The sequence below is a fragment of the Acomys minous genome (assembly GCF_964271855.1).
Source record: "Acomys minous genome assembly, chromosome: 13".
In the NCBI taxonomy this organism is placed as follows: Eukaryota; Metazoa; Chordata; class Mammalia; order Rodentia; family Muridae; genus Acomys; species Acomys minous.
In genome coordinates this window covers 96983228-97008903 of record NC_140495.1, presented here as the reverse complement: position 1 = coordinate 97008903, position 25676 = coordinate 96983228, and the positions used below count along the sequence as shown (strand labels likewise).

Sequence of the window (25676 nt, the reverse complement as noted above, 5' to 3'; positions counted from 1 at the left end):
TAGCTGGGTTTGCAGGCAGGCTGTGACCAGACTCTCCTTCGATAATTACTTACAATCAAATTCCCATTAGAAATCATTTTTAAAGATTCTTAGGATTATAGAGGGGATGTTGCCGGTTTCTTTTGATTCAGCCAAATTCTCTACTGCACACATGACAGGGGCACACCACTCCTGGGCAAATACAGACAGCAGGTTGTTGCTCTGAGCAGTCCTACTAACTGCTCCTCTTACTCATTTGCTGTGACAGTGGCTAAGCCTTCCAGTTTCATGATCTCTACCCCAGGGAAAGTGATGACTCCAGGGAAAATCACACATATGATATGCAGCCATTTGTGCAGAAAACAATAAAAGGCAGGGGTGCTTTGTGTCCAAGTACATATTCAATCTTATAAGCCAAGATTAAGAAGAGCTCAACATGGGCCCTCAAGATGGGCTAGGATCTGAGCTCAACCCTAAGATCTTCATGGTAGAAAGAGAGAATCAAATGAACTCAGTCTGAATGGAGACCTTGGGAAAAGGAGATATCTGTTCAGTATTTATCTCTTTAAAAAATAGGTATAAGTATGTATTACCTCAATTACTATAAAGTAAGAAACATGAGGAATTGCTTCCATGGAAAGCAATTGGCCAAGAATCTATTCTTGTCAAACATTTCCAACAACCGGCAATAAGCAAATAACTAAGTAAATGATTTGTACGCATGAGCAATCACTGTGGAATTGAACTACTGGAAACTTGATAATTGTCCCCTTGTTGAGCAAAAGGAGGAAGTTCACTAATGTGGGATTGAGGTTTTGGTTTTTGGTTTTTCGAGACAGGGTTTCTCTGTGTAGCGTTGGCTGTCCTGGACTCCCTTTGTAGACCAGGCTGGCCTCGAACTCACAGGGATCAACCTGCCTCTGCCTCCCGAGTGCTGGTATTAAAGGCATGCGCCACCATGCCCAGCAAGATTGAGTTTTTAAATTCCTCGTGATCATGATGGACAGTTAGAAATATGTCATATAAAATGGTGTTTCTAGAAGTGGAGCCAGCTCTCCTCAGCTCAAAAGTTAACCTTAATGTGTATGTGCACTGACACTTTCTTTTCCATTTAACAATAACAAGAGCTTAAGTTTATGTGGTGCCTCTTAAGCAGAGTGGTTAGGACAAAGCACCGCATGTATAAGTTTGATATCCTATGTATCTATCAGAATCAAAATCAGAAAATATTAATCTTGTAAAAAAACCCTATAAACTCTATATTAGCTATAAACAAATCTGAAGCTTATTTTAAAAAGCAGAGCTTGTTAATGATGGTTTCAAGAGACACATTTACATTTTGTTTGCTTGCATATTGCAAACTTTCTAGTAGTCTCCATTGATTATACAGTAGTTCTAATTAAGGAAGCTATTTCTAGTTTTAATTCCTCCATCCATTTACATTTTAGGTGAGACAAGTCCTACTGCGCAAAAAATCCTTAAGAGCAAATATTAATTGCTTGTCAGACTGAAGAATGGCACATTGACCCTGAGAAATTCAGAGCAGGAAGACTTGATTTTTTAAAGAAAATTTGTTTAATTTTATTTTTATGTGCATTGGTATGAAGGTATCGGATTCCTTGGAACTGGAGTTGCAGACAGTTGTGAGCTGCCACGGGGTTGCTAGGAATTGAACCCAGGTCCTCTGGAAGAACAGCTAGTGCTCTTAACCACTGAGCCATCTCTTCAGCCCTGGGAGGACTAGATTTTATTTCTTCTGTTCCCTTCTTAGGGATGAAGTGATGCTTTGAATATGCCAGGCCACTGAACTCTGTCCCCAGCTCATCTGAGTGCTCTTGTGCCACATCTCCAAAAAATTTACTCTGGTAAACTAAAGGCTGTACTGGTAGGTGAAGGAAAAGCTGGCTCTTATTCAGGAATGGTGCAAAAACCAACGTACATTCGTGGATTTTCAGGTGAGTGACCCATGGTAAATGACAATTGTTGTTACTAGGGACCTTGTTGGGAAATACTAGCACATGTAAACCACTTAGAACTGTCAACCTTTAGGGGATCACACAGACACCTGACACACCAGAGTTCTGGGAAGCCCTTGGCCATTAGCAGTTCATCTCAGGCAGGGACAAAAGAAGCCTTGATGATTTGGCAGGGCGGGAAGGGAGGTCTTTGGCACGCAAAGGAAAACTATGATGAATCTGTTTCCTATGGTCTAGTTTTACCTTCTCTCTTCAACAGCAGATAATAGTATATGAGAACAGATCCAGTAGCTGATTATATATATGATTTTAGAAAGATAATACATTTTTTTACTGGCTTAGTTATGTATGGCTTGTAGTCATAAAAAAAAAAATCAAGCATTTGATCCAGGATATTTTTAGAGGCGTGTTCAAAGTCTTTGTGCATTTAAAAGTATATTCAACCTAGGAAACATCAAATTTCTTAGACTTCCATGAGTAAAGACCTGGGGGCCTTGTTAGGATCAACATGACAAAGCTAAATGGCTTGGATGACACGGCCCCACATTTGACTTTACTGATGTGAAACAAGGCTGAGTATTTTCCTTTCCACCATCCCGACTGTAAATGGTTTCAGGGAACTCAAGTACCTTTGTGAACTGCATCTATTTTGCTTACTTAATATCTTTTTTTTTCCCCCAAAATTAACTGATGATCAAAGCTTTCATCTCCTTGCATCTCTTTGCTTTCTTGTTCATAAAAGTTATCAAAAATAACTTTTGTTCTCCATTGTCAAAGTAAGACAAGGGTTTCCTCTTAAACAAATCCCAAGTTCACTTAAAAACATCACTCCAATAAATAAAAACTAATTGGATATTATCATACTCTAGGGAAGCTAAGTAACATGTGTCTATAACTGGCTATACCAGGGCATGGGGTAATCGATTCATTGTCCAAGAGTGCAGTTTTAACAACAGAACATTTTAATTATGTACTCATAGGTCTCAGCTGGGTTTTCTGTTTTGCTCCTAAGGAATGTTCCCTCATACAAGACTACTCTTTTATGGAAATGACCCTCTGGAGAAAGAGTTTAAAGTAAAATAAGATCTAATTTTTAATTTTTTAAAGAAAATATTTATTATGTAGACAGTGTTCTGCTTTCATATATGCTTGCACAACAGAAGAGGGCACCAGATCTCATTATAGATGGTTGTGAGCCACCATGTAGTTGCTGGGAATTGAGCTCAGGACCTCTGGAAGAGCAGCCAGTGCTCTTAACCTCTGAGCCATCTCTCCAGCCTTAACTAGTTATTCTTTTATTACGTAAGTACAGGAAAAACAAACAAACAAAAAAAAACCAAGAAAACAAAAACTAAGGGCGTACAGCCACTGTGAGTAATTTTCAGGGTAGGTAGGATTATGGATAAAGCTTTACAGTTCACTTGTCTGTGTGTTTAAGGATGTACACAGTGATTTTTTTGCACACGACAAAGACAAGGACACCAGGGAAGGGGACCTGCTTCATTTAGAAGCATATGTACTTACCTGTCCAACTAAGTCCCAGGTGATCGGCTACTATTGCCATCCTGATATCGGTCCGCTCACAAGGACTCTGTGGACCTACGATTTACAATTTCTCAATTAAAACAATCGCCAAGTAAGACACGACACTGGAAAATTGCTTTTCGCAGTACTCAGATTTTTTTTTTTTTTTTTTACAGAGACTGACACTAGCACTGTGTACTTAGGTGTGTCTCAGTCACCTACACAAATACTTGTTGTCTGTCACCCGCATCAGGCCAAATGCCAGATTACATGGATGTTCGGAATGTAATGAAATTGAACATGCTGGCGAGCTTGCCACTTCACAATGGGTCACAGAATCGCATTGGTGGCAACAACAACCATGACGGAAATCTGAAAATCTGTGCCTTTGGCTCTGACAGAGTCATATCCATGAGCACATTAGAAAAGAAAACTGTTCACATCTTGAATGACACCAGTGTAGCATGCTTCCCTAGCTCTCTACAGTGTAGCTGGGGGAAAAAAAAAAAAAAGAAAAGAAAAGAGGACAGAAGAGCATCTAGAACAGCACACAGAGATGACAATGACAGAATGAGAAGCTACGGTTAAACCACTTCACAAGCAAGTCACGACAGGTCATGCACTAGGGTCTACGAGTTGGAAAGTGTTTACGGACTATGCTGGTTCTCCAGGTTGTGAGCAAAGAGCGCTCAAGAAACCTGACTGCCTTCATTCTCACCAGTCCTCCTACTGCCGGCCTTTCCACTCTTTGATTTTAAAGGTGTTGCCTCTGTTTTCTTATTTCTAGCAGACTTCGTGGTAACTGAAGGCTGGCCACCCCGGGAAGTCTCGGACAACGACGTGTTCCTTGAGGTACTTTCTTCCTCATCAGACAACTCCGACTGCATCTTTTTGTCTTCTTCCGTGAGGCGGTCCACAAGTTTTAGGGTCTCACCACTAATTCCCTTAAAATATTCAATTGGATGTTTACATACCTCCTTAAGCTGACTTTCTCTAACTTTAACGGTGGCGGTGGTGGTGTTGGTGGTGGTGGTGGTGGTGGTAGTGGTGGTGGAGGTGACGGTGACACAGGTGGATCTTACCTTTACTGGCAACTTGGATGGAGGCTGTTTGGCCTTGCCTCTCTCTGGCTGCCCTCGCTTTTGTGTGGCGCATGCTTTTCTGACTGAAACTAGGTTCTCCCTGTGTGTGTTTTTGACTGGAATTCTGGACTTGCCGTCTACACATGAAGAAGTAGGAAGGGTTTTGTTTTTCTCAGATTGACCAACCTGCCTCAGTTTACCTGCTTTACTGTCTGGCTTATGGTTTGGCGGGAAGACATCTTTTGGTGCGGTGGCCTTTATGGGAAGCTTGGATTTCCGCCTAACCCCTATGGGTTCCTTCCGAGACTCTCGGCTGCAGAGTCCTTGCATCCCTGGACTCCTTCCTGAGCCTCTGACTGGATTAGCTCTGTCTGTGGTACAAGTGGGTGCAGCGCGTCCTGTCAGAACTATGTGACTTGTGGAGTTATCTGTCTGCATAGCGGAAGAATCCAGGTTATTGTTGTTATTAAAGTTATCTTTTTGAAAATCGTGTTTCTCTTGGGGCCTAGCGCCCACCTGGCTATCGGGTGCACTTGAAATCTCTTTCATTGTCTCGTTTTCTAGTCCCTGACAATTGGTCACCACAGCCTCTAGCTTTTCTGTCATTTCTCCAGGGCCTTCTTTCTTCATGGTCATGGTAGATGCAGAAATTCCCATTTTGATAGGTGTGCGTGACTTGGGGTCAACTTTTGAGGTGTTAGTGGCGGCTGCTGACTTCTCCAGAGAGCCACTACCGGCTGTGCTGCCTTCCTGACACTCTCCGTTGGTCGGGATGCTGGGGTTGGGTTCGACTGTAGGTGCCTCTACATCTCTCTCTAGATTGGTGTCTACTGAGGTGTCCCCTGACTGTGGCTGTGGGGTATCAGTGACCATACTGTTATCCCCTTCCCCCTGGGCCCCTGACTTCCCTTCAGGAGTATGCTCACCAATCTGAAAAAATTGGAGCCTTTCTTCCACAAAATCTCTCTTGCTCATGTCAATGGCACCACTGCGGGTCATCTCAAACATTTTCCCTTCATGAAATGGGAAGGGGTTAGGCTCACTAGTCGGGGTACTCTCGTCAGTTGGTGTTCTGGCTGGCGTTGTGTCAGGGGTGGTTGCCGGAGAGCGGTCGTCCACCGCCAGACCAAATGGCTTAGTGTCATCTTCCCGAGCTTTCCCGTCAAAAACCTCATTGTCCCCTCGGTTATTGGGCCAAGGGTCAAAATCTAGGCCTTTGGTCGCTACTGTTTTAAAAGGAGTGGCAAACTCTTCATCAACTTTGTAACTGAAGTAGGTGTCGGGGAATACCGATCTGTCTGGATGTCTGCCTTCCAGGGTGAAGAACTGGGCCCCTGACTTGGGATCAGCCTTCTCCGGGGTTCTGTCAGATGAGGAACTTTTAGAAGACAGTGGCTTCTCTTCATCCAGTCCCACCTTCCCCTCCTCCTCCTCAATAACTTCCAGTTTGCTCTGACTGAAAGAGCGGTCGGCCAGCTTGAGGATGCCCTCCGTCCAGACATCCTTCTTGGTGTCTACAGGTTGACTGGGGAGTTTAGAGTCACTCTCTGTTAGGCCGTCATCTTCGTCCTGCAGGTCGTAGCCATCCAGAGAGTCTATCTCGGTGGCGTCCGTGTCATGAGAAAACTCAGCCGTGGTCGCGATGGAACACTCGGTGACAGACTGGTCGTTGTTCCCGTTCTGAGCCGTTTCGTTCTGAGGCGAGTCAAGGCCAGATTCGCTCTCTCTCCCATTACTCTCCACCTCTTTCTGGTTAGAAGCCTTCGCGGCGGCGGTTTTGGACTTTGCCACGTCTTTCTGTCCTTCGTCGACTTCCTTTAACTTGAAGGTGTATTTTTTAACTGGGACTGGTTGATACAGGGACTCGTCATCGCTGGAGTCACTGGCCTCGGCCCCGGGAGGGACTGGTGACGGGGGCTGCACTCGGATGACAGGCTCAGCCAACTGGTATTTGTCAGACTCATCCTGAAGGCTGACCTCAGTCATGTCAACCTCCTTTTCAGGGAGGTACTGGTGTTTCTTCTCCGATTCCATCTGGTCGGCATCCAGAGGCGGAGGAGGGGGAAACTCAATGTAAGCAACCCGGTTACATTTGGGCCTTTGGATAGAGTCTTTGCTCGCATCATGATCTGTTGCCCGCTCTGTGGTCACCTGCTTTATTGGGGCCGATCTGGGCTCCTCCTCCTCCTCCTCCTCCTCCGACTCCTCCGAAACCTCTGGGATCGGGCTGGGTTGTCCTGGTATAAAAGTTATGAGCGAGTCTGGCGTCTTAGATGTAAATTCATAACTCACTTCCTCTGAACTGGGTGTTTCCGGGGTCAAAGGGCTCTTCCCAGAGCTGTCTAGAAAGGACACTTGCTCCAGTGTGTCATCTTCTGGACTGCCCTGGGGAGAAGGGGGCTGCTTCTGCGGTCTAGCTGTATAGAAGGTCCCCCTGGCTTCCTGCACTGTCTTACACTCCTGGCTTATGATTTTTTTTACACCTCCCTGTTGTAGCTCCTTTTCGTACTGTTTCCCCACTTGTACAAAGCTGACATAAACGGGTAACGTTTTGATCTCTTTCCCTCCCTCTGCCTTCTCCAACCCATCCACGGAACCGTGGTCGAACACATCGCAAGAAGGAGAGACCTTTCCTGGGCTTAACTCTAACGAATCGGGAGACTTGGTGGGAGAGGTCTCGGTGTCATCAAGAGCTGGGCACAGTCCTACGTAACTCTGATGTTTGGAAACTTTGCTGATCTCGGAATAAGTAACTTTCTCATCGTCTATGGAATTAAAGTGCTGGCTCTCAACTAGCTCTTTGCTGCTCATACTTGACCGGGGCACTTTTTGGGAGAGTTCAGGTTTTGGAAATGTTGTCTGCTCACAAAACCCATCAGGAATGCTAGAAGATGGCGTCCTCCTCTCATCTGTGACCCTGATGGGAATGTGAGATGCCACTGAGCTCTCGCTTCTCCTGGGAAGATGGTCGCGAGCGCCACTGGGACGGTCCCCTTCTTTAACAGTATACTCCCTGTATAACACTTTCTTGGAGGGAGATTTTACACTCATTTCTTTCATTTCTGAGAGAGAGCCGTTCGTTAACAATTTGTGTTCTCTCTCAGTCACACACATAAATTCATTCTTTGGGTCAGCATTCTCGCTCTCGCCAGGGCGACCAATGAGATTCTCTCTTATATCATGAACAAGCACATGGCAAAGTTTCTCTGTTTGAGCCTTATTGTTATTGGCCCCAGAACTTTCCCATGTTCTATAGACCTTTCTGTCCCACGGTCCCTTGGTTGCTAGATCTGAAGTTATGGGAGAGGCTGAGTCTTCAGCCTGCTGCTCAGGAAAGAACTCAGGCATTGCTTTACTTAACGCCTCAGTTCTGTGTCTTTTGGCATCCTCGGAGCCAGATTCACTCGCAACCATCTCATTGCTTTTGGCATGCTCAGCTTTGAGAATCATAACATCATTTTGCACAGGCACCCTCCCCTCTGAGAGGTCTCCAGCCTTCTGCTGGTTTTCTCTAGCAGAACCTTGGTGTGTGGGCAGCTTGTTTTCTTGCGTTTTCTTAACTGGGATTCGGGATGGCCCGTCCAGATTTTTCTCCTCTTGAGATGGGTCCTTACTTTTTGCATGTGCGCCTTGTTCAAATTTTAACCTGATGGAACTGAGTTTAGATTGTTTGAGCTGAAATCCAGACGGGGGTCCTTCGGGTGCCCTGCTCTGAGCAAGGGCAGTTCTTTTGGCTTCCTCTGTAGGCTGGCCATCCTCACTCTGTTGGGAAGGGACCCTCTTCTCTGGGCTGCTGGACCCACTGGGTGTCTTCCTGTCCTCAGCCTGAGGGACACCTTGTCCATCTGGGCCACGCTGCCTGCCCTTAACCCATTCATCATTGGATGCCAACAGTTCTGTTAACACTTTCTCGGGGCTACTACTGGTGGAACTCTGCGAAGAGTATTCTTTGCCGTTTTTGGGGCGTGCCTTCTTCTCCGGGGACTGCAATTCATCGTTCAGCTTCTCGGTTTTGTCACGAAAAAACTGTGACACTTCAGTCAGCTTCTCTTCAGCCTCCTTCACGGTCCTGTCCACCCTATCTTCATATATCAACTTCTCTCTACCTCTGTCTAGTCTGTCCTCGGCCAAGTGCATCCACATGGCATGTTTTGGACCACTGACACTACCCGCATAGTGCAACACCGTCACTTTATCAAAGTGCTCATCCTTAGACACTCTCCCTACACCATTTTCAGACACATCTTTATAGACTCTGGAGAGGATTTCTTTTGGGGGGGCAGTGGCTATTTTTTCTCTGGATCGCTTATCAGACCCCTGTAACTCTGAACTAGGGGGTCCTGCGGGGTCTGTCACCGATTCCTCGGTATCAGAGTGAGAAACATCTAGCTTCTCTGATAGAAGCATTTTCTCGGCAAACCTGTAAGACTCCCCTCTTAGGTCTGACAACTCATCGTCATGGTATTCTACGGAGTGCTGGCTCAAAAGCTTCAGCGTTTTGTAAGAGTCATCGGATAGGAGCTGTGCGGAACTAGGGCGGCTATCTTCTTCTTGGGACCCTGGAGTGTTTACTCTGGAAGATTCCAGATAAGAAGGCAAGGACTCTTCTGCTGCAAGTTCTTCTTCTTCTTCTTGCTGACCCTGCTCCTCGGGGCAAGGAAAAGCATCGTGTTTCTCTGGCAGAAAATCTTTTAGGTTAATATTCCCCCGGGATAAGTCTCTCTGATACACAGACATTTCCTTCTCTGGATGCTTTTTGGTCTCTCTAATAATGACTTCAGTAGGCTCAGCTTGGTTACCTTTTTCGATGTGAACTTCTCTTATACGCTTCAGTTTGGGTTTCATTTGGCTGTCCTTCTCTGCATGCTGGCCTGAGGTCTCAGCCACAGACTTGGCAGCGTCTGGAGCCATGGCCGACTTGTGTTCAAAGAGCCCTGCCAGCTCTTTGGAAGGGTCTCGCCCGGACTGAAAGGCCTTCATAATGTCATGGACTGACATGGTCTCCTCAATTCTTTCTGAGGCACACTCACTGCCGGGAGGGGAGTGATACACCATCCTGGTGGTTGTGGTAATATGAGTCTCTTCTTTGACGCGCATTCCTTTGCTTAAAACCCTACTATGGTCCTCTTCCTCGCTACTGGCTTTCATTTGGAATGCCTTTACTTTTTCCTTTATGCTAGAGGTGGTGGTGGGTGTTGGCTCCAACCCCATAAATGGAGGTGAAGGCTTGGGAGACACAGGGTCCTCTGGCTGGGACTGAGGGATCTCCCCATTAGAGGGTTCATAGCTCCTGATCACATGAACCACTTCAGTTCTTGTCTCCGTGATGACAGGAGGGATGGGGACTTCGTGAAATAGTGGCTTTGGGCCGGTGCTTTCCGCGCTTTGTGGCGCCGACGGTGTTTTCTCACTCCTGGTTTCAAAGCCACTGTCGGACAAGGGACTTTTATCTTGGTCATGTTGGGAAAAGTCATCGGGAGACTCTAAGATGGCATCTGTCCCAAAAAAAGAGTCAGCCATCTTGCATAATTCCTTCTCAGAGGTGGAAGGCCTCATGGAGGCCGGTGGCATTTTGAGTTTATGCTCCTGCAAGGCCATGGCTGGCTTTAAAATCCTTTTCTGCCTCTCTTCTCCATCCTTCTTTGCCTCTTCAAACTTGTACTTTAAGTTGGTCAATGAGCTGCTCCCGATGTCATTGGTCAGGTAGTCAATGACTCTAGTCAGGTTGGCCTTCCCATGTACTCTCTCGGGCAGAGATGAGGCGTGACTGGCAGCAGCCTGCCTGGCTTCTCGTATTTCCTCGGAGCTAAATTCTGTCCAGTCATCCTCTGGAGAATGTCCTTTGTCACTTTTGGGGGACTTGGGTGGCCCTTTGCCGTCTACACACACATCCTTTTTGAGGATCTCACTGACTTTCACTAAGTCTTCCTTGACTTTCTCGACGATTTTGAAAGGCTCTTCGTCATCTAATCTCCCTCCTCTGGGGAGGTCGGGTTGGAATGGCTTCTCCTCAGGCACGTCTGTCTGCAGTATGGCAGTCATTCTCATGAGGTCCTCCTTCATTTCCGCCACATCCTTTAAGATCTCCTGACTGGAAGACAAAGAAGATGGGACCGACGGCTTAAGGGCAGAGGGTGCCAGGAACAGGGATGACTTAACTGGAGATGAAGCTGTATTGAAATGGGGCTGAGGGCGTGTCTCTGTAGTCAATGTTTTAATGGGCGACAGCAAAGCGGCTGCCGATTTTGTGAGCGAATTAGAGTCTGGAAGTTTCCTCAATGCTGGTTCTGGCAAAACATTGACCACCGAGTATACTGGCACTGTGATTATTGATGAGGTCACCGATGAGGTAGTAGCAGATATTGAAGACCCGAGGGAGGTGTAGAGTGCACTTGCGGAGGGAGTTCTAAGAGACTGAAAAGCCGAGGGTGCTGCTGCGGAAACATACGACCTGAGTGGGGAAAAGGGCATGGCTGTTGTCGTGGAGAGCGCTTTCTCCACCGTGTCAGTGGCTGCGCCCACCACGGAGCTCACAGCGTTTGTGGCTGTAGAAATTTTGTCCTGTAACGTGGCAGTGGCTTTGCATCCGTTAATTAAAGCTGAAGACGAAGGGTACTTCAGAGGAGAAACAGACCCATTGACTAGAGCTACCTCTGCATGTCCAGACATCTGCTTTAAGGGGGAGGTGAGGGACGTTGACATCGTAGCTTTAGCTGTTGCGATGACGTCAGCGGCAGACTTAGCTGGTGCCGCCACTGACTTTAAAGGTGAAGAGACCAGTGGTGCTGCTGATGTGATAACCGACTTAAATGGCAAGCTTGAGGAATACATGGTCATGTTGGATTTGGGGGACGCAGGGGGTGTCATAGTGATGGATGACCTCTCCAAAAGAGACCCTGCGGTCGTCACGGGAGAAGTTCGAGAGGAAAAAGTTGAGTTGGGTGCCAGCCCCTTTAAAGGTGCAGCCGCCTCTGTGACTGTGGGAGCTCTCCCCAGGGTACCAGAGACAGCTTGGATATTGTACGGAGACGGTGACACCACCGCTTTTATTGGCGAAGAAATTGTCCGAAAAGATCTAATAGGAGATGCCACGTCACTAATGGATTTGACTGACGATGTGGTTGATGCACCTAATGTGGATTTGATTGGAGAAGGAGTCGAAACAGACCATATGGATTTTAACGGAGAAGCAGATGGCGTGTTAGAGGAAGAGCTGGATAAAGAGGCGAAGCCTGACTTGGCCGGCCCGGGCAATGTGGTTGGAGCTGTGGTCCAGGACTGGAATGGTCTTGTAGAAAAGAATGGCTTGTATGAGTAAGTGGTGGGGAGGGATCTTGCTGTTCCTGAACTCCGTTCAACTGTTTCTTAAATTTTTTAAATGAAAATCAAACACAAAAAAAAAATCAACAAAAATGGTTGAGAAACAGAGAGACCAGAGGGAAAAAAATTGGTCAGTAAAACTTTGAAATATTGCAGAAGCAAGTACAATCGTTTGCATGATTTGGGATGGGAGAGGCAAAGAAAAAAAAAAAAAGAATGATTTTAAGCAAAGGAGGAAAAATAAACATGAACGAACATGAAGAATCCAAAGTTTAAAAAAAAAAAAAAAGAGGAAACGAATGAGGTAAAAATGAGAACCAGAGCGGAAGTGAAATGGAACACAAGGAAAGCACACCGCAGCCAAACAGGCCAACAATGTAAAGTAGAAACACAGGCAAAGTATTGACAATGGCAAAATGAGCACGGTGGGAAACGGCCTCCTTACTTCCTATTGACTTTCTCGTGTGCTGGGTTAGAAATAACAGCAGCCATTCTCTTTGCCTGTCTACATACATATGTCTGCTTTGTGCAACCACAGAAAGTGTTTTAAGACTCTCGAATGTTCCCTCTGCTACAGCTTGTCCACCATAAATTGCACCTAGTTAGAACCATTTCGATATGGGAATCCACACATTAAATATTTGAGACTTTTTTTTTTTCCTTTTCGAAAAGAACCACTCAAGCTTTATCATGCAGAGTCCAAAATGGCTAGTAAGAGACAGGCAACTGGTGTGCAAACTGTGAAGCCACTGGATTTGTAAAAATCTGTTTCTTCCATGCACGTTTCGTTATGTTTCACACTCATAAAAAGCCAATAAGAGCAAGAGATTGTCTGAGTCAGAGCTGTCAACCAAAAAAACTTAAAACAATGCCAAGGAATGTTTGCATCGGTCCTTTTTCCATGCAGTCTATTCCTTTTGATGAAGGGGGGGAAAAAAGAAAATGTGATATGAAATGATTTTTAAAATGCATGTGTACATATGCACATACAAAGGAAACAAAACAAAAAAAAAAACAAAAAAAAAATACGGTTCATGGTTACCAAAGCAAGCAAAGCAACTGAAAACATCCGATCATGCGCGATTTATCATGGCAAACAAGCCAATGAGGTAATACAGTTTAAAGCAGTATTATGCACGGTATATATAATATTTGAAAATATTTTCTCAAGAACATTTGGAAAGAAGAGTACACTTTTTCCACGAGATGGACAGTCTTGGTACCTTTTGAGATTTAAGGAAACTTTGCGATACATTATTAAATATATCTACAAAAGAACTCCATATCTGGAGCTTGCTTCATTATAAGAAGAACATAATTTAGATTATTTTTTATCCCCATAATCTCTGGTCAACTCTCAAAAGGTATCATGGGGAAAATCTAAAAGAGCATACATATATTTTGAAGACCCCCATATATCAAGTACCTACAGTGGCATATGGTACAAATGTAGTATGTTTACGAAATGTAATGGTACCAGATCTGGTGCCTCCCTAGAACATTCTCAACACCCATGGGTACTCTAACCACTGCATCAGCCATGAGGAAAGATGGGCCCAATAATACCAACATGTACCAACATTCTTCTCACAATGGGCAAGAAACCCACACATGAGGTGGACACACCCTGGGGACAGCGATCGCAAGCTTAGCCATCTCTCTTTCCATGACTCCTTAAACAAAGCCAACTGGTCATACCTTTGGAATGCCAGCCAACGGGGTAACTAATGTCCTATGCCAGAGATGAGCACAGTCTTGGTCTAAAAGGACAACCATTTGTCATAGCAGTGGGGTGTGAACCTTCTTCGTCCTTGCTAAAGGGACCCTCACCCAGGCATGACTCAGTCTGGCCATCAGTACCAACACCCTAGTGGGAAAGGCCATACTGTAGGCACATGGCTTGGCGAGTCCTTTGATTCAGTGATGTGAGTGCAGGTACTGTGGAGGCCAGAAGAGGATGCTAGATCCTTCCTGGAGTTTTTGGACTTTGGTGAGCTTCCTGACATGAGTACTGGGAACTAAACTCGGGTCCTCCGCGAGAGCGGTAAGCACTCGGAATCACTGAGCCATTTCTCCAGGCCATCACAGAGAGTCTTCTGAAGTACATCTATGGGTTTCTAACTTTGAAAGGAACCACCAAACTACCATTTGGCTGTATGTTTGATGTCTTAGTGACACCCATTTCATGACAGCCTTTGTGAACATGACCAATTAGGGATGTCTGGCAGTTAACACCTAGGAACACCTGGGGCAGAGTGATACGGGAAAGTAGAAGTCATTTAGAATTTAACACCTTCAGGGCCTGGGATGTTTCCCTTAAGTTCGCAGTCCTTTCTTATTCTTCTGCTCAACATCCCCATGTTCCCTGTCCCGAAACAGACTAACAGCAACACCAAACCAGAACCTTTTCCTTTGGTTAAAGGTCACAGTCAAGCTGAATAGGTTTAGCTGACACCAGCCAAAGAGCAACACTGTGTGCATGTGTGTGTGCGCGCGCAAGGAAAACTCACCCAGCAAACACTGGGGCTTACATTTCAGGTGTTCCAAACAACAGACACCTTGGGGACAGAGTTAAGGAAAATCGGCCTGTCTCTCACCTAAAGTCGTTGCTTCAACAAGCCTGTCCAAAGCCTAAGGGTGCTACCTTAGGGATCCCAACAACTACCCAGGGAGGGTCTCAAATGGAAAAATCCACACCCCAGAGTTACACTCACTGAACTTGACCGAAAAACCAACTAGCTGCAGGCATGTCCCACTAACCTGTTCTCTACTACAGCAGGAGTTAAGTTTCAGGCCTCTCAGCTTCTGAAGGAATAGGGTTGTGCACGCCAGAGGACAGAGGTCTGTGGGAATGCTCAAGAACACGGTAGGCTTTTTATCTATGTTTCTCTTATATTCCACATTTTGAATCTGGATACGGAAATTTCCCTAAGGGAGTCAAAAGTCCAGTGCACTGTGCCACGTGTAGTGCAGCCATTTCCTATATGCGTGCCATATGCATGCTGGACCACAGAACTCAGAAGAGGTGTGGCAGAAACCAAGACTGTGACATCCCCAAGCTTCTGGGAACTTCTGTGAATAGCTAGCAGTTGGTGATCAATGTCAAAACATTTTCATCTTGATTTTCTTTAAGCTACAGTTCTCTGCTGGCTCGGATGGCAAGGACCCTGTTGTTGATCAAACAGAAGATTGCACTCTGTACTCATGGTCCCCTGGGGGGCGGGGCTAGGATAACTCAAGGGCTACGGTGACCGTGGGATAGGAACACTGCAACCACGAGGGAAGAAAAGGTAGTCAGCGGAGACAGGAGGCCAGAATATGACCACGTAAACTCATAACCGCCTTGCAAGATAGTGAGGAGTAAACTCAAACAACCAATAGGACCAAAGAGCTTTCCCAGACTAGTCCAAGAACAGCCTTAGAAATGAGATTTCGACAGAAGGCAGAAGAGCTGGGAGCTGAGATAAGTCCGTACACTAGTGGTACCCAGAAAATAGGCTACCAGCCTTACAAAGGCAAAACAACTCTACCATGGTGTAGAGAGGACAAAGTGACCTAGAGGTCACCTGTGTCACTGTACACATACAAAAGTAAATGCACACCTTCCTTTTTAAGCACACTTAAAGGAACACTGGTATTTATCTCTGAGCATATTAACAATTACCAAGATAAAATCAAGGCTTTAAAAGGAAAAAAAAAACCCCTCAAATGTCTACTAATTTTAAGGACAGAAATCATTTGCAGCTATGACCTGGGGGATCTGTACCTACGTCTTCAATGATATAATGGAACATTGAATTTCATAATAGGCTTATGAAATTTCTCTGTAGGTAATTGGTTTAGGGTATCTGTTTTCCAAATGACACCAAAATTTAGGGTGCATAGAAAAAAATGTCTCTTCTTCGAGAAATCGACATAGATTAGTGAACATGTTAGGAAACTCACTCATGCCAGGCTCGGTCAGGTAGCTGTAGCGCTTACGTAAAGCTAGGGATGCAAAACTCTGACGTCTGTCTGCTTTCTCCGCCTGAAAAAAGAAGAGAAGATACCATTTCCACCTTTCCTGGGACACTATTCCACTTCGAAACGTCTCACTGAATGGGATGGTCATGTCTTGTCCAGCCTTAGGCTTTCTATTTCCCCTTTGGGAGTCTACCACCACCCCCCTCAACTCTCAACCACATAACCATGACTTAGCAGGTCAAGGCACACCCAACACAGTGGACTACAGGGGACTACAAAGGTTGAACGATGAGTCCCCTCCGCCCCCAGCAAGTACACATATCACAAAGTACGCTCACTACGTGAGTACACTCAAGGAGAACTGGTACAGAAAGCATCATTCCAGTGTCCGTTGTGGGTACTGTTGACGGGCACATGGTAGAGAGGAGGAGATTAAAAACAGGTAGGAGGCTTTAAAAGCAACTGTGCGACTTGAGCTGCCTTTATAATTGGCACGTGGTTTTTTTTTTTAATCCAGTTATTGCAAAGCTTACAGAATTAGGTGGAGACAACTTAGGAAAAACTCTTGCAAAATTGAACAATGGTATTCTTTTAAAAAAAAAATGGCCAAGATAGGGCTTGGATACATGGGGTAAGAGATTTAGGTCCTAGAACGCACATTAAGCAGCTTACAATCTCCAGGGGGTGAGGGGGCAGGGCATGTCTCATGTCCTCTCCTGGTCTCCATGGGCTCTGCACTCATGTGTACACACCCACACACAAACACATATACACATAATTTAGAAAGGAAAAACATTTTTTTTTTAATGGCCAAGAAAAAAATTCTTCAGCCGGAATGGCAAACTTCTATCAGCAGTTGGTGAGAAAATATTTTACGTTACATAAAACACAGCTGATTTGTACAACACAACTCCATATAATAACCAGGGTCTTGGGTTAGAAGTGACAACATAGCAGTTAGCCAGCCAGAGGGCAGTGGATAGGAAAATACTCCTGTGAAAGTTATACTATTAAGTTTTATGCACAGCAACCTGTCATGTTTCCAAGTGCTCAAGTGGCTCCAGGTTGTCATGAGCTAGTTTATGGTTTTACAGAGCACAGCAAAGCACTCCTAATTGCACTGGGAGAAAGAGCAAGCCAATAGGCTAAGATGCACAGTAGCACTTAGACTGTTCCCACACCGGAGCCTGCTGCAAGCTTTTCCATACATATCCAGTGTCTATTCTACCTTGGATAGAATAAGAGGAGAAGTGTTCATATTACCTCATCATCTTGATCTGACTCTGTCTCCTTTTGGTCCCAAGATGCATTGCAGAGACAAGGAATATTATAATGGACAGCAGGGAAAAAGAGTGTCAGGATATGAAAAAGGGCTGGGTAGGGGAGCATACAAGGCAAGCTGGTTTAGAAAGCAAAGCAAATCAAAAGAAGCCAGTAAAAACAGTATCACGGACCATACATCCACGGCAAGTTAACGTGTGGCAATCATCTCAGAAGCATAAAGATCTACGAGCTACCAGTGGAAGCGGTCAACAGAGGACTCCATCGTACAGACTCAAAAAGTACAGGACACCACACACAGAGAGACTAACACGACTCGGGTTTCAGGGGCTTTCCAAGTGTCACAAAGCATTCCTTAATTACATACCAAGGGCCCAATGCCTCAAGACTCGGGGGTGGGGGTGAGGGTGAGGGTGGAAATAAACCAGTTTTAAAAGATACCTTTTTATGTGCAGGGAGAGTAATATTTAAGTTGCAGACAGCCGTTTGGGGCAATCCCTTTGTTGTCTTCGGCTCCTTCAGGAAAGACAGACGGCCACAGGGCTCTTGGCTGGTGTCTCTAACCTAAGAGAATTTGGGTAACTGATGATTACCCAAAGAGACAGTTTCTGGTCCGTTTAAAGGTGAGGCATGGTTTGTTTTTACCAAGCGGTCATAGGAGGAAAAGGGTACTAGCCAGGATGTACCTGGCAAGGCGCAGAGGCTCGGCTCCTGGCTTAACCAATAGGATGGCCACCTGCCTGTCTCCTATGACAAGCCACCCTGAGCTATGTGCATTTTCTGTCTTCCTACTAAATTTCTCGAAGTGTCGGTGTTTGAAACACAGGAGGTGAGGAAGAGGACCTCCTGACTGTGCCTGAACTCCCATGGAAACAGAAACCAAAGCTAACTAAATGTGGCCCATTCTGGCCGGGGTTGTTTCATTTTATAAACACTTCTAAAATAATTTTTATAATTTGGTACATTTTTGAGACCGTGTCTCACTATATAGACTTGGCTTGTCCTGGAGCGCACTATGAAGAGCAGGCTGGCATCAAATTCACAAAGATCTACCCGCTTCTTTTTCTTCAAGTGTTGGGATAAAAGGTATGCACCACTATACTGGGTTCCATTTCCTAAATTTAAATATATATATACACACACATACATGTGTGTGTGTTTGTGTGTGTGTGTGTGTATTTGAATGTTCTTTTTTTTTTTTTTTACCAAAGATAAAGTTTTACTAGCTTGAAAATTCACCCTGGTGGAACTACAACAAAATCTTGTTCTTTAAGTCATATTTGGTGGAATAATTTTTTAAAAAGTTTATTCTCTTGGGACTTTTAAAAAACAAATGCATAGGATCTATATTTAAGATATTTACCTTGATGGAAAACGGCAGTCTATTTTCTTTGAAAGAATAAAAGTTAAAAACAAGCTGTTGTCCTCCTTTGGTAAGAGGGGCCAGGTTTCCGTAGCAGTCAACGTAGATGGGCTTTCCTTCCAGAACCTTCCAGGGTAAAAGAAACACAATTTAAAGTCAACTTGATCTGGAAAACTTTTGAGAGTTTTAAGTCAAATAGCATTGAAAGACTGACATATTTATATCATTATGAGAAAAATTACTTGTACGGGGTTATTAGCTTTGAAAACACATTTGGTGGCCGGGTGGTGGTGGTGCGTGCCTTTAATCCCAGCACTCAAGAGGCAGAGGCAGGCGGATCGCTGTGAGTTTGAGGCCAGCCTGGTCTACAAAGCGATTCTAGGACAGCCAAGGCTACACAGAGAAACCTTGTCTCAAAAAAACCAAAACCAAAACCAAAACCAAAACAAACAACAACAAAAAACAAAACAAACAAACAAAAAACCCATATCTGGTACTTACAATCTTACAGCCACAATTTGTGCCTATTATTTACAGATACAAACATATACAACCAAATTACATTTCTCTTCCAACAGTTTTAAACACGAAAGAGAAAATGCCTGACATCATTTCCTTATGCAGACTGAGATTGTTCTCTCTCTCTCTTTTTGAGACCAGGCTGGCCTTGAACTCATTCTCTTTGGTCGGTCTGATAGTCATGGGATCTCTGGGTTTGAAAAAAAAAAAATTGTGGTCCTGTGTGTGGAAAGTGATGACAAAACAAAACAAAAAACAAAAACAAGCAAACAAACAAACAAAAAACGTTCAGACAACAGGAGAATAGTTCAGATTCATTAGCATTCCACCCTAACCAGCTGAGGTGAACCCAAAGCACTTAAATAATTTGAGGATGAACCCATTTCAAAGTTTTAAAATAGAGTGTGACTGTCCACAATATTTCTGTGCAATGTGCGCCACGACAGCCCGCAGATGAGCCCATGTCTGGGGAACGCGGTAACCGACACACGCTCTTGTAAGCCCAGTACCTCAATGTCCTTGCTTCTGGCGACCTCCTCGAAGTTCTCCTGCTGCTCCAGAGTTTTGTCCACCCTGTCGTCCGTCATGCAGAAACACCGCAGGGAGGACTCCACCGGGTCGTTCGTTTTGGCAAAAACAACAAACTTGGCCATGTAGGGGACACATATCAACTCTCTGTACAGCTGTGAGGCTAGCCCTACAGTTTCCAAAACCTGATGGCAGTCTGCAAGCCAGAATCTGAGAAAAACAAAAGGGCAGGAATGAAGAAACAAAACCCAGTAATAACAAAAGTCCAAAAATAAATCCAAAAGAACTTACAGTGATGAAAATTAGAGGCTGGGGGTGGGGGTGTGAGTTCCTGGTAGAGCAAAATTTTTTTAGCATGTTTATCCCCAACATAAAAAAAAAATCAAATTATGAAATAAGATGAAAAACACCAGAGTCTAATGGAGCCTAAATCAAGCATTATAAACGTGTATTTAAATGACAAAGATATTTAGCTTTCTATCAAGCAAACGGCACTTTATACCTCAATAATAATTTTTCTAAGCAAACATCAAGGATCTTTTATCCACTCCCATAAACTTAATATATATTTATCTATGCAAAAATATATTGATGCCAATAAAATATAATAAAATATAATAAAATGTTGCTGTCAATAATATACATGTATGTATTTTAAGTTATAAATATATTTAACTTATAAATATATATTATTCATTTTTATTTAATAAACATAAATATATTTATAAATATACACACATATAATGTATGATAAATATATACATATGTATATACGCACACAGACACATACACACACACACACACACACACACACACACACACACACACACTATTGGCAGCAAGTTTATTTTACTTCCCACAAGGTGAGAAAATGAATTCCATGGTGCTTCTGGAATTTTCCACCTTCCATACCTGGCTGAAACATTGGTTGTAAAAGACACACAATCCTTTATGAACGTCAGAGGGGTTGTTCCTGTGATGTCTTCCCACTGAGCTGGCGAGGTACCCCCTGCGGACAGCAGAGACAGGGTGACTTTATCGTATCCAGCAGCCTAACCACCCATCACTAGGCCGGTCTTCTGGCAGCCGCTAACTGGCCAGCTACATACGCACTGCTTCCGGTTCCGCACTGCGGCAAAGGAGACTGCCTCTGCTCTCGTTCATACTTTCACCTGCTAACTGGCGAATTCGCTGGAATTCACAAATGTGTGTACTATTTTCTCTTTGTCTGGATTACCAGGGATGGTTTAAATTTGGGATGACTTATTAAGCCTGTCATCGTTGCAATTTGTTACTGCGGGGACTTAGTAGCTTCAGGTGTGTGTGTATGTGTGTGTGTGTTTGCATGCTTGTATACGGGCATAGTTGCATGAATGTCCACATGTGTTTGCACGCAACAGGTAGACATTGTTTTCCTTCATCGTCCGCCTTATTTTTTGAAACTAGATCTATCGCTAGATCTGGGGCTCACTGATTCAAGCAGGCTGGTCCAGTGAGCTCAGAGGTCTGCCTGACTTTCTCTCCGACTGCCCAGTGCTGCCGTTACAGGCAAGTGCGTGCTGTGGATCATGCTCACACATCAGGCACAGCACCCACTGAGCCCTTTCCCGAGTGTCTCAAATAGATCTATCTCCCCCCCTCTTTCCCCCCTCTCTCTTTCTTTCTTTGTTTCAAGTGGGGTGGGAAATTATCAAGAAAAATAGCACTTTTCCAGGACAGATGGACACAAAGAATAAGATGAAACCTTTACTTTGTTCATCTTTGATGTGAGCTCAGTGACCAATCAGGGAAAATCAAAGCTTCAACTGAGGTCTGAATTCTATAGTTCTATTTGCATTTGTGTGTGTGTGTGTGTGTGTGTGTAGGTCAGAACTTGTTGGACTCAGTTCTACTATGTGGGTTCTGGGTATTGAACTCAGGTTTGTCAGGCTTGTCTGTCTGCAAGTCCCTTTACTTGCCCGAACCATCTTTTGGGCTTGAGGTCTGGATTCCAGGTACCTCACACAACAAATGTGTCCTAAGGCCTGCCCATTTAGCATATTGTGTGACACCAAGGGCATCCTCAACACTTGTTAACCGTTCAGACCCCAGAGGATCTTCCCCCGGAGCTTAGTCATTTTCCTCCCTTGTCCAATGGTTGCCGTTGGATGGATTACCTCTGTCATGGTTGCCAAGACTTTTCCCTAAGCACTCCAGTTCAGTCGGGAACACCTCAATGATACCAAAAGAGCTTGGTTACTAATACACTCCTGTCTGGAAACAACCCTGAGTTTTAAATATACCAGTAGCCCAGTTCCTAATGGCAATTCTTCCAGGGATCGGTCAGAAGTGGATGGAAGAAAGCACGTGACTTATTTCTTGCTTTCTGCTCTTTGTGTCTCTGCACACGGTCACTGCAGGCAGATGGGAGTCACCCCAGGGAAGGATTCAAACCTGTAATGCTGCAGAGGAGACGCAGGTTGGGCGTGGTATCCCCCTTGTACCCGTTGGACACGCCTTCTCCCGAGGGCGGGGGCACCGGAATGGTCATGGTGATTGGTTTATGGAACTTCCTCCTCCTTGGTTCCACGGTGACGATTGGGCTAAATGTTGCTTTGTTTCCAAGGATTTTTTTCACAATTTCCTCTGGAACGGGCTGAGCCTACAGACAAAAGGGGGGAGGGAATGCCTTAAATAAAAGTACACATTATTATTATTATTATTATTATTATTATTATTATTATTATTATTATTAATTTAATCAGAAGATGTAGTTTTTAATCAAGAATGGTGAGAGGATATGTGACAAGAAAATACACGCCTATCTTTACCCTTTTCCCTCACTGTTACAGGAAGGAAGAGAAATGAAAAAAAACCCTGACATGGGCAGGAGCAGTTTCCTTAGGGGAATAGATGGTACTGGCTTGCTGGAAGGAGAAAGCCAAACCTCAGAGCAAAGAGAAGGAAAGCAAGAGTGTCCTCTGTATACATTAACTCTGTGCAGGATGTACCAAAAAGCCTCACAAAATCACCTTGTAATAATAATAACAACAACAACAACAACAACAACAATAAAATAGTAGTAGTAGTGATAATAATAATAATAATAATAATAATAACAATAACAACAACAACAGGCTCTCAGAGGTAAGGATAATTCAGAAGGTTTAAATTTTAGTCACGCAAGCATAACTTATACCACTTGGGGTCTTCCATGGAATCTCGAGCTACCAGTTTGTCAAGATTGGCCATGATCTTCCTGTTTTCACACTTCCCCCATACTCAGGGCATACCACCACACCTGGCTTTTTAAAAATGGGAGTCGGGAGTAAAATTTAAGAGTTCTCAAGCTTGCTCAGAATGCACTCACCAACCGAGCCACCTCCCTAGCCCCAACTGAGACTTTAAACCAGTCAGTAAGCTAACGGAACAAGTTCCATATGTCAATAAGCCCCCAAATGGCCTAATTCTCAAGGAATTACTGTGATGCTTCCGGAGCAAGATGCGCAGAGGACTTGGAAAGCCCGTGCTCTGTGGTCAGTACCTGGAGACCCACTCGGATCCTTTTGGTTAAGGCGCCCTCTGGGAAAGACGCCTGGACTAGCGGTACCGTCGTGCTGCTCAGAATCCCGCCTTCCGGTCCAATCTGGTTGCTTTCTTGCTTAATCCGGGAAACCACCGCAAAATACTGGGGGAAATCCTTCGTGATGATCCTGCAGATGCGCTTTGTCCCCAGCTCTTCTGGGCTGTCAAGTTCTGGAAGGCAGAAAGGGTGAAAAACCATGAGCATGCACCTTTGCACAAAGCACTTTGATACCTAATGGTGTTTCAGACAATTAAAAAAAAATGGCTTATTGACAGGAAGTCTCATGTAGCCCAGGCTGGCCTCAAACTCGCTGGCCAAGGACGGACTTGAACTTCTGACTTTCCCATGTGTCACCATGTCTAGTTTTGGGGTGCTGAGGACTGAACCCAGGGTTTCTCGCACACTTGTCAAGCACTCCGACGGCCGAGGCATACCCCCAGACCCTAGAAGGTAACTTTTAAAATTTGAATTGATACTCGAAAGCATGCAAGCTGAACATACTTACAAGGTACTGTGAGGCATTTCAGCTCATACACACTATGTAGTGCACGAATCACTTCACATCTATCTATCTATCTCCTCAAATATTTTTGGTGGCGAAAATTTTTCAAAATGCTTCCTTTTTGAAATGTACCATACACCACTGTCCTCTGTGGTCCCCTACAGGACAGTGTACGCCACAGCAGAGCACTCTGACCCTGTCTGCTGTATCTCTGTACACTGCTCTCCTCTCCCTCATCTCTCCAGCCTCTCCTGCCCATCACTCTACCTTCAATTTGAGGAAGAGCAACTTTGTTACCTCCCATTCATGTGAGATCACACACTATTTGTCTTTTGTGCAGGGTTCAACTCCTCATCTTAATAGTCAAGTGCCTTTCTATTTATTAGATATGGTATATATGTGTACACATACATGTATACATATGGTGCATATATGTATATATACCATAGCTATGATATATATTATATATCACATGCACACAGACACATAAAGACATACATATAGACACACAGAGACACAGATATATACACACACGTAAACACACACAGACACACATACAAACACACAGACACACACACACACACACACAAATCTAAAAAAAAGTATTGTTGGGTAGGGGTAATTTTTTAGTTATATTCATTTATATATGTGTGTGTGTGTGTGAACCCACGGGGAACTCAGAGAACAACTGTGGGAGTCGGTTCTCTCCTGGAGATCAAACTTGGGTCACCAGGCTTAGAGCAAGTGTCACACTAGTGTACAACAGAACAGTGTTAGGAGCAGTAAAACTCCCTGAAGCTGGAAAATGGTCAATCAACATACAATGTGCAAATTCAACATTTTACACAGACATAGTTAAAAAACCAAGAATGACTCCTCTCCCCCCCCCCACATCACTTGTCCAGTCCACTAAAATTAAGCACCCAATTTTGAAGAATTGGAAAATTACAAGGAAATTGTGTGGCCTGTTCATCAAAGGTAGGTGTTGATGGTGGTGATCCTTTGAGAACACTATCGAGGTCCCGTGAGATGGTGCTTGCAGATGAACGTGAGTCTGATTCAGGAACCCGCAGAGGAAAGAGGGAGTCAACCTCTAAAAGTTGCCCTGTGAACACCACATGTGTGTCACAGCACCCCAATAATAAATACAGTTAAAAATTAAACAGAATATAATCAGGAACCCATCCATTCAAAATGAAATTACTTGGACCTAGAAATCCCATTTTCTTACAAGTTTTTTTGTTTGTTTGTTTGTTTGTTTTTGGTACGCTCACGCAAAGCTTCATTGCTTGAAAGCTGGAGAAGGAACCTTTGAGCTCCGCATTGGTCACTTCACAGGGACAAGAGATGCCACTGGAGGTGGGAGGGTGTCACCCATGGATAAAGGGACAACTCCCAAACTGCACTGTTTACTGCTAATTTGGGCCTCATCCCCCATACACTCCACTGTCCACCCATGAGGACAATTTTGCCCAGGGCTGGGGTCAGGACTTGTTGCAAATAGAAATGGGTGAGTTGGATGGATCAAACCCATTGTTGACAAGGGGAAATAAAAACCAGGCTCATCCCAGACACATGATGCTCTTGTCTGTGTTGGTAGCGTCAACTTCCACTCTGTGAAGCTAAGAAGAAGATAAAGCAATAGTGCAAGGGCTTACATCGGCTTGGAAGAGCAGCAAAGTAAGGAGTCGGGAAAGCACTGCAAAGTGTTTGCAACCGGGAGGAAAGTTCCCCAACACAATTACTTAGCTTACTCAAGGGAGTGATTTCCCAGAGTTCATAGCTCCTGCTGCCATGTGAGAAAGTACAGATCATCTGTGTCAATGGCTGTGCAGCATCCTCACCAACTAAGTGGATAACTTTTACTTCAGCCACCAATTTGTCCATTGGGTTGTCCTGCAAAGTGGCCCGAGCGCTTCATAAAGACTGTCATCAAATGGCGTTCAAATAGGTAGGCTTTTCCTAATTCGGCTAGCAAGGACCAGTGTGTCCTAAGATTGTTCAGGGCATTCTGGACCTACTGGGGAGGTAGGCATATTTTGGGAGAGTAGCAATAAGGCACATTTATTGAGCA

General features: G+C 44.5%; 1 protein-coding gene across 18 annotated transcripts in view; it reads right to left on the bottom strand.

The window, feature by feature from the left end:
* ANK3 (ankyrin 3) overlaps nucleotides 1-25676 on the bottom strand; it is a 590040-nt gene that overhangs the window by 27428 nt on the left and 536936 nt on the right. For 13 of the 18 annotated variants that reach the window (XM_084753969.1, XM_084753972.1, XM_084753956.1 and 10 more), the window contains 8 exons: nucleotides 23059-23270; nucleotides 21969-22176; nucleotides 20448-20544; nucleotides 19517-19745; nucleotides 18489-18614; nucleotides 17567-17689; nucleotides 15827-15908; nucleotides 3480-3554 (listed from right to left, as the gene is read on the bottom strand). In XM_084753969.1, coding sequence (XP_084610095.1) covers nucleotides 3480-3554; nucleotides 15827-15908; nucleotides 17567-17689; nucleotides 18489-18614; nucleotides 19517-19745; nucleotides 20448-20544; nucleotides 21969-22176; nucleotides 23059-23270 — 1152 coding nt within the window. Of the gene's footprint in view, nucleotides 1-3479; nucleotides 3555-4197; nucleotides 11926-15826; nucleotides 15909-17107; nucleotides 17135-17566; nucleotides 17690-18488; nucleotides 18615-19516; nucleotides 19746-20447; nucleotides 20545-21968; nucleotides 22177-23058; nucleotides 23271-25676 lie in introns of all 18 variants that reach the window. The other 5 variants (XM_084753955.1, XM_084753966.1, XM_084753965.1 and 2 more) reach the window with 3 other exon arrangements.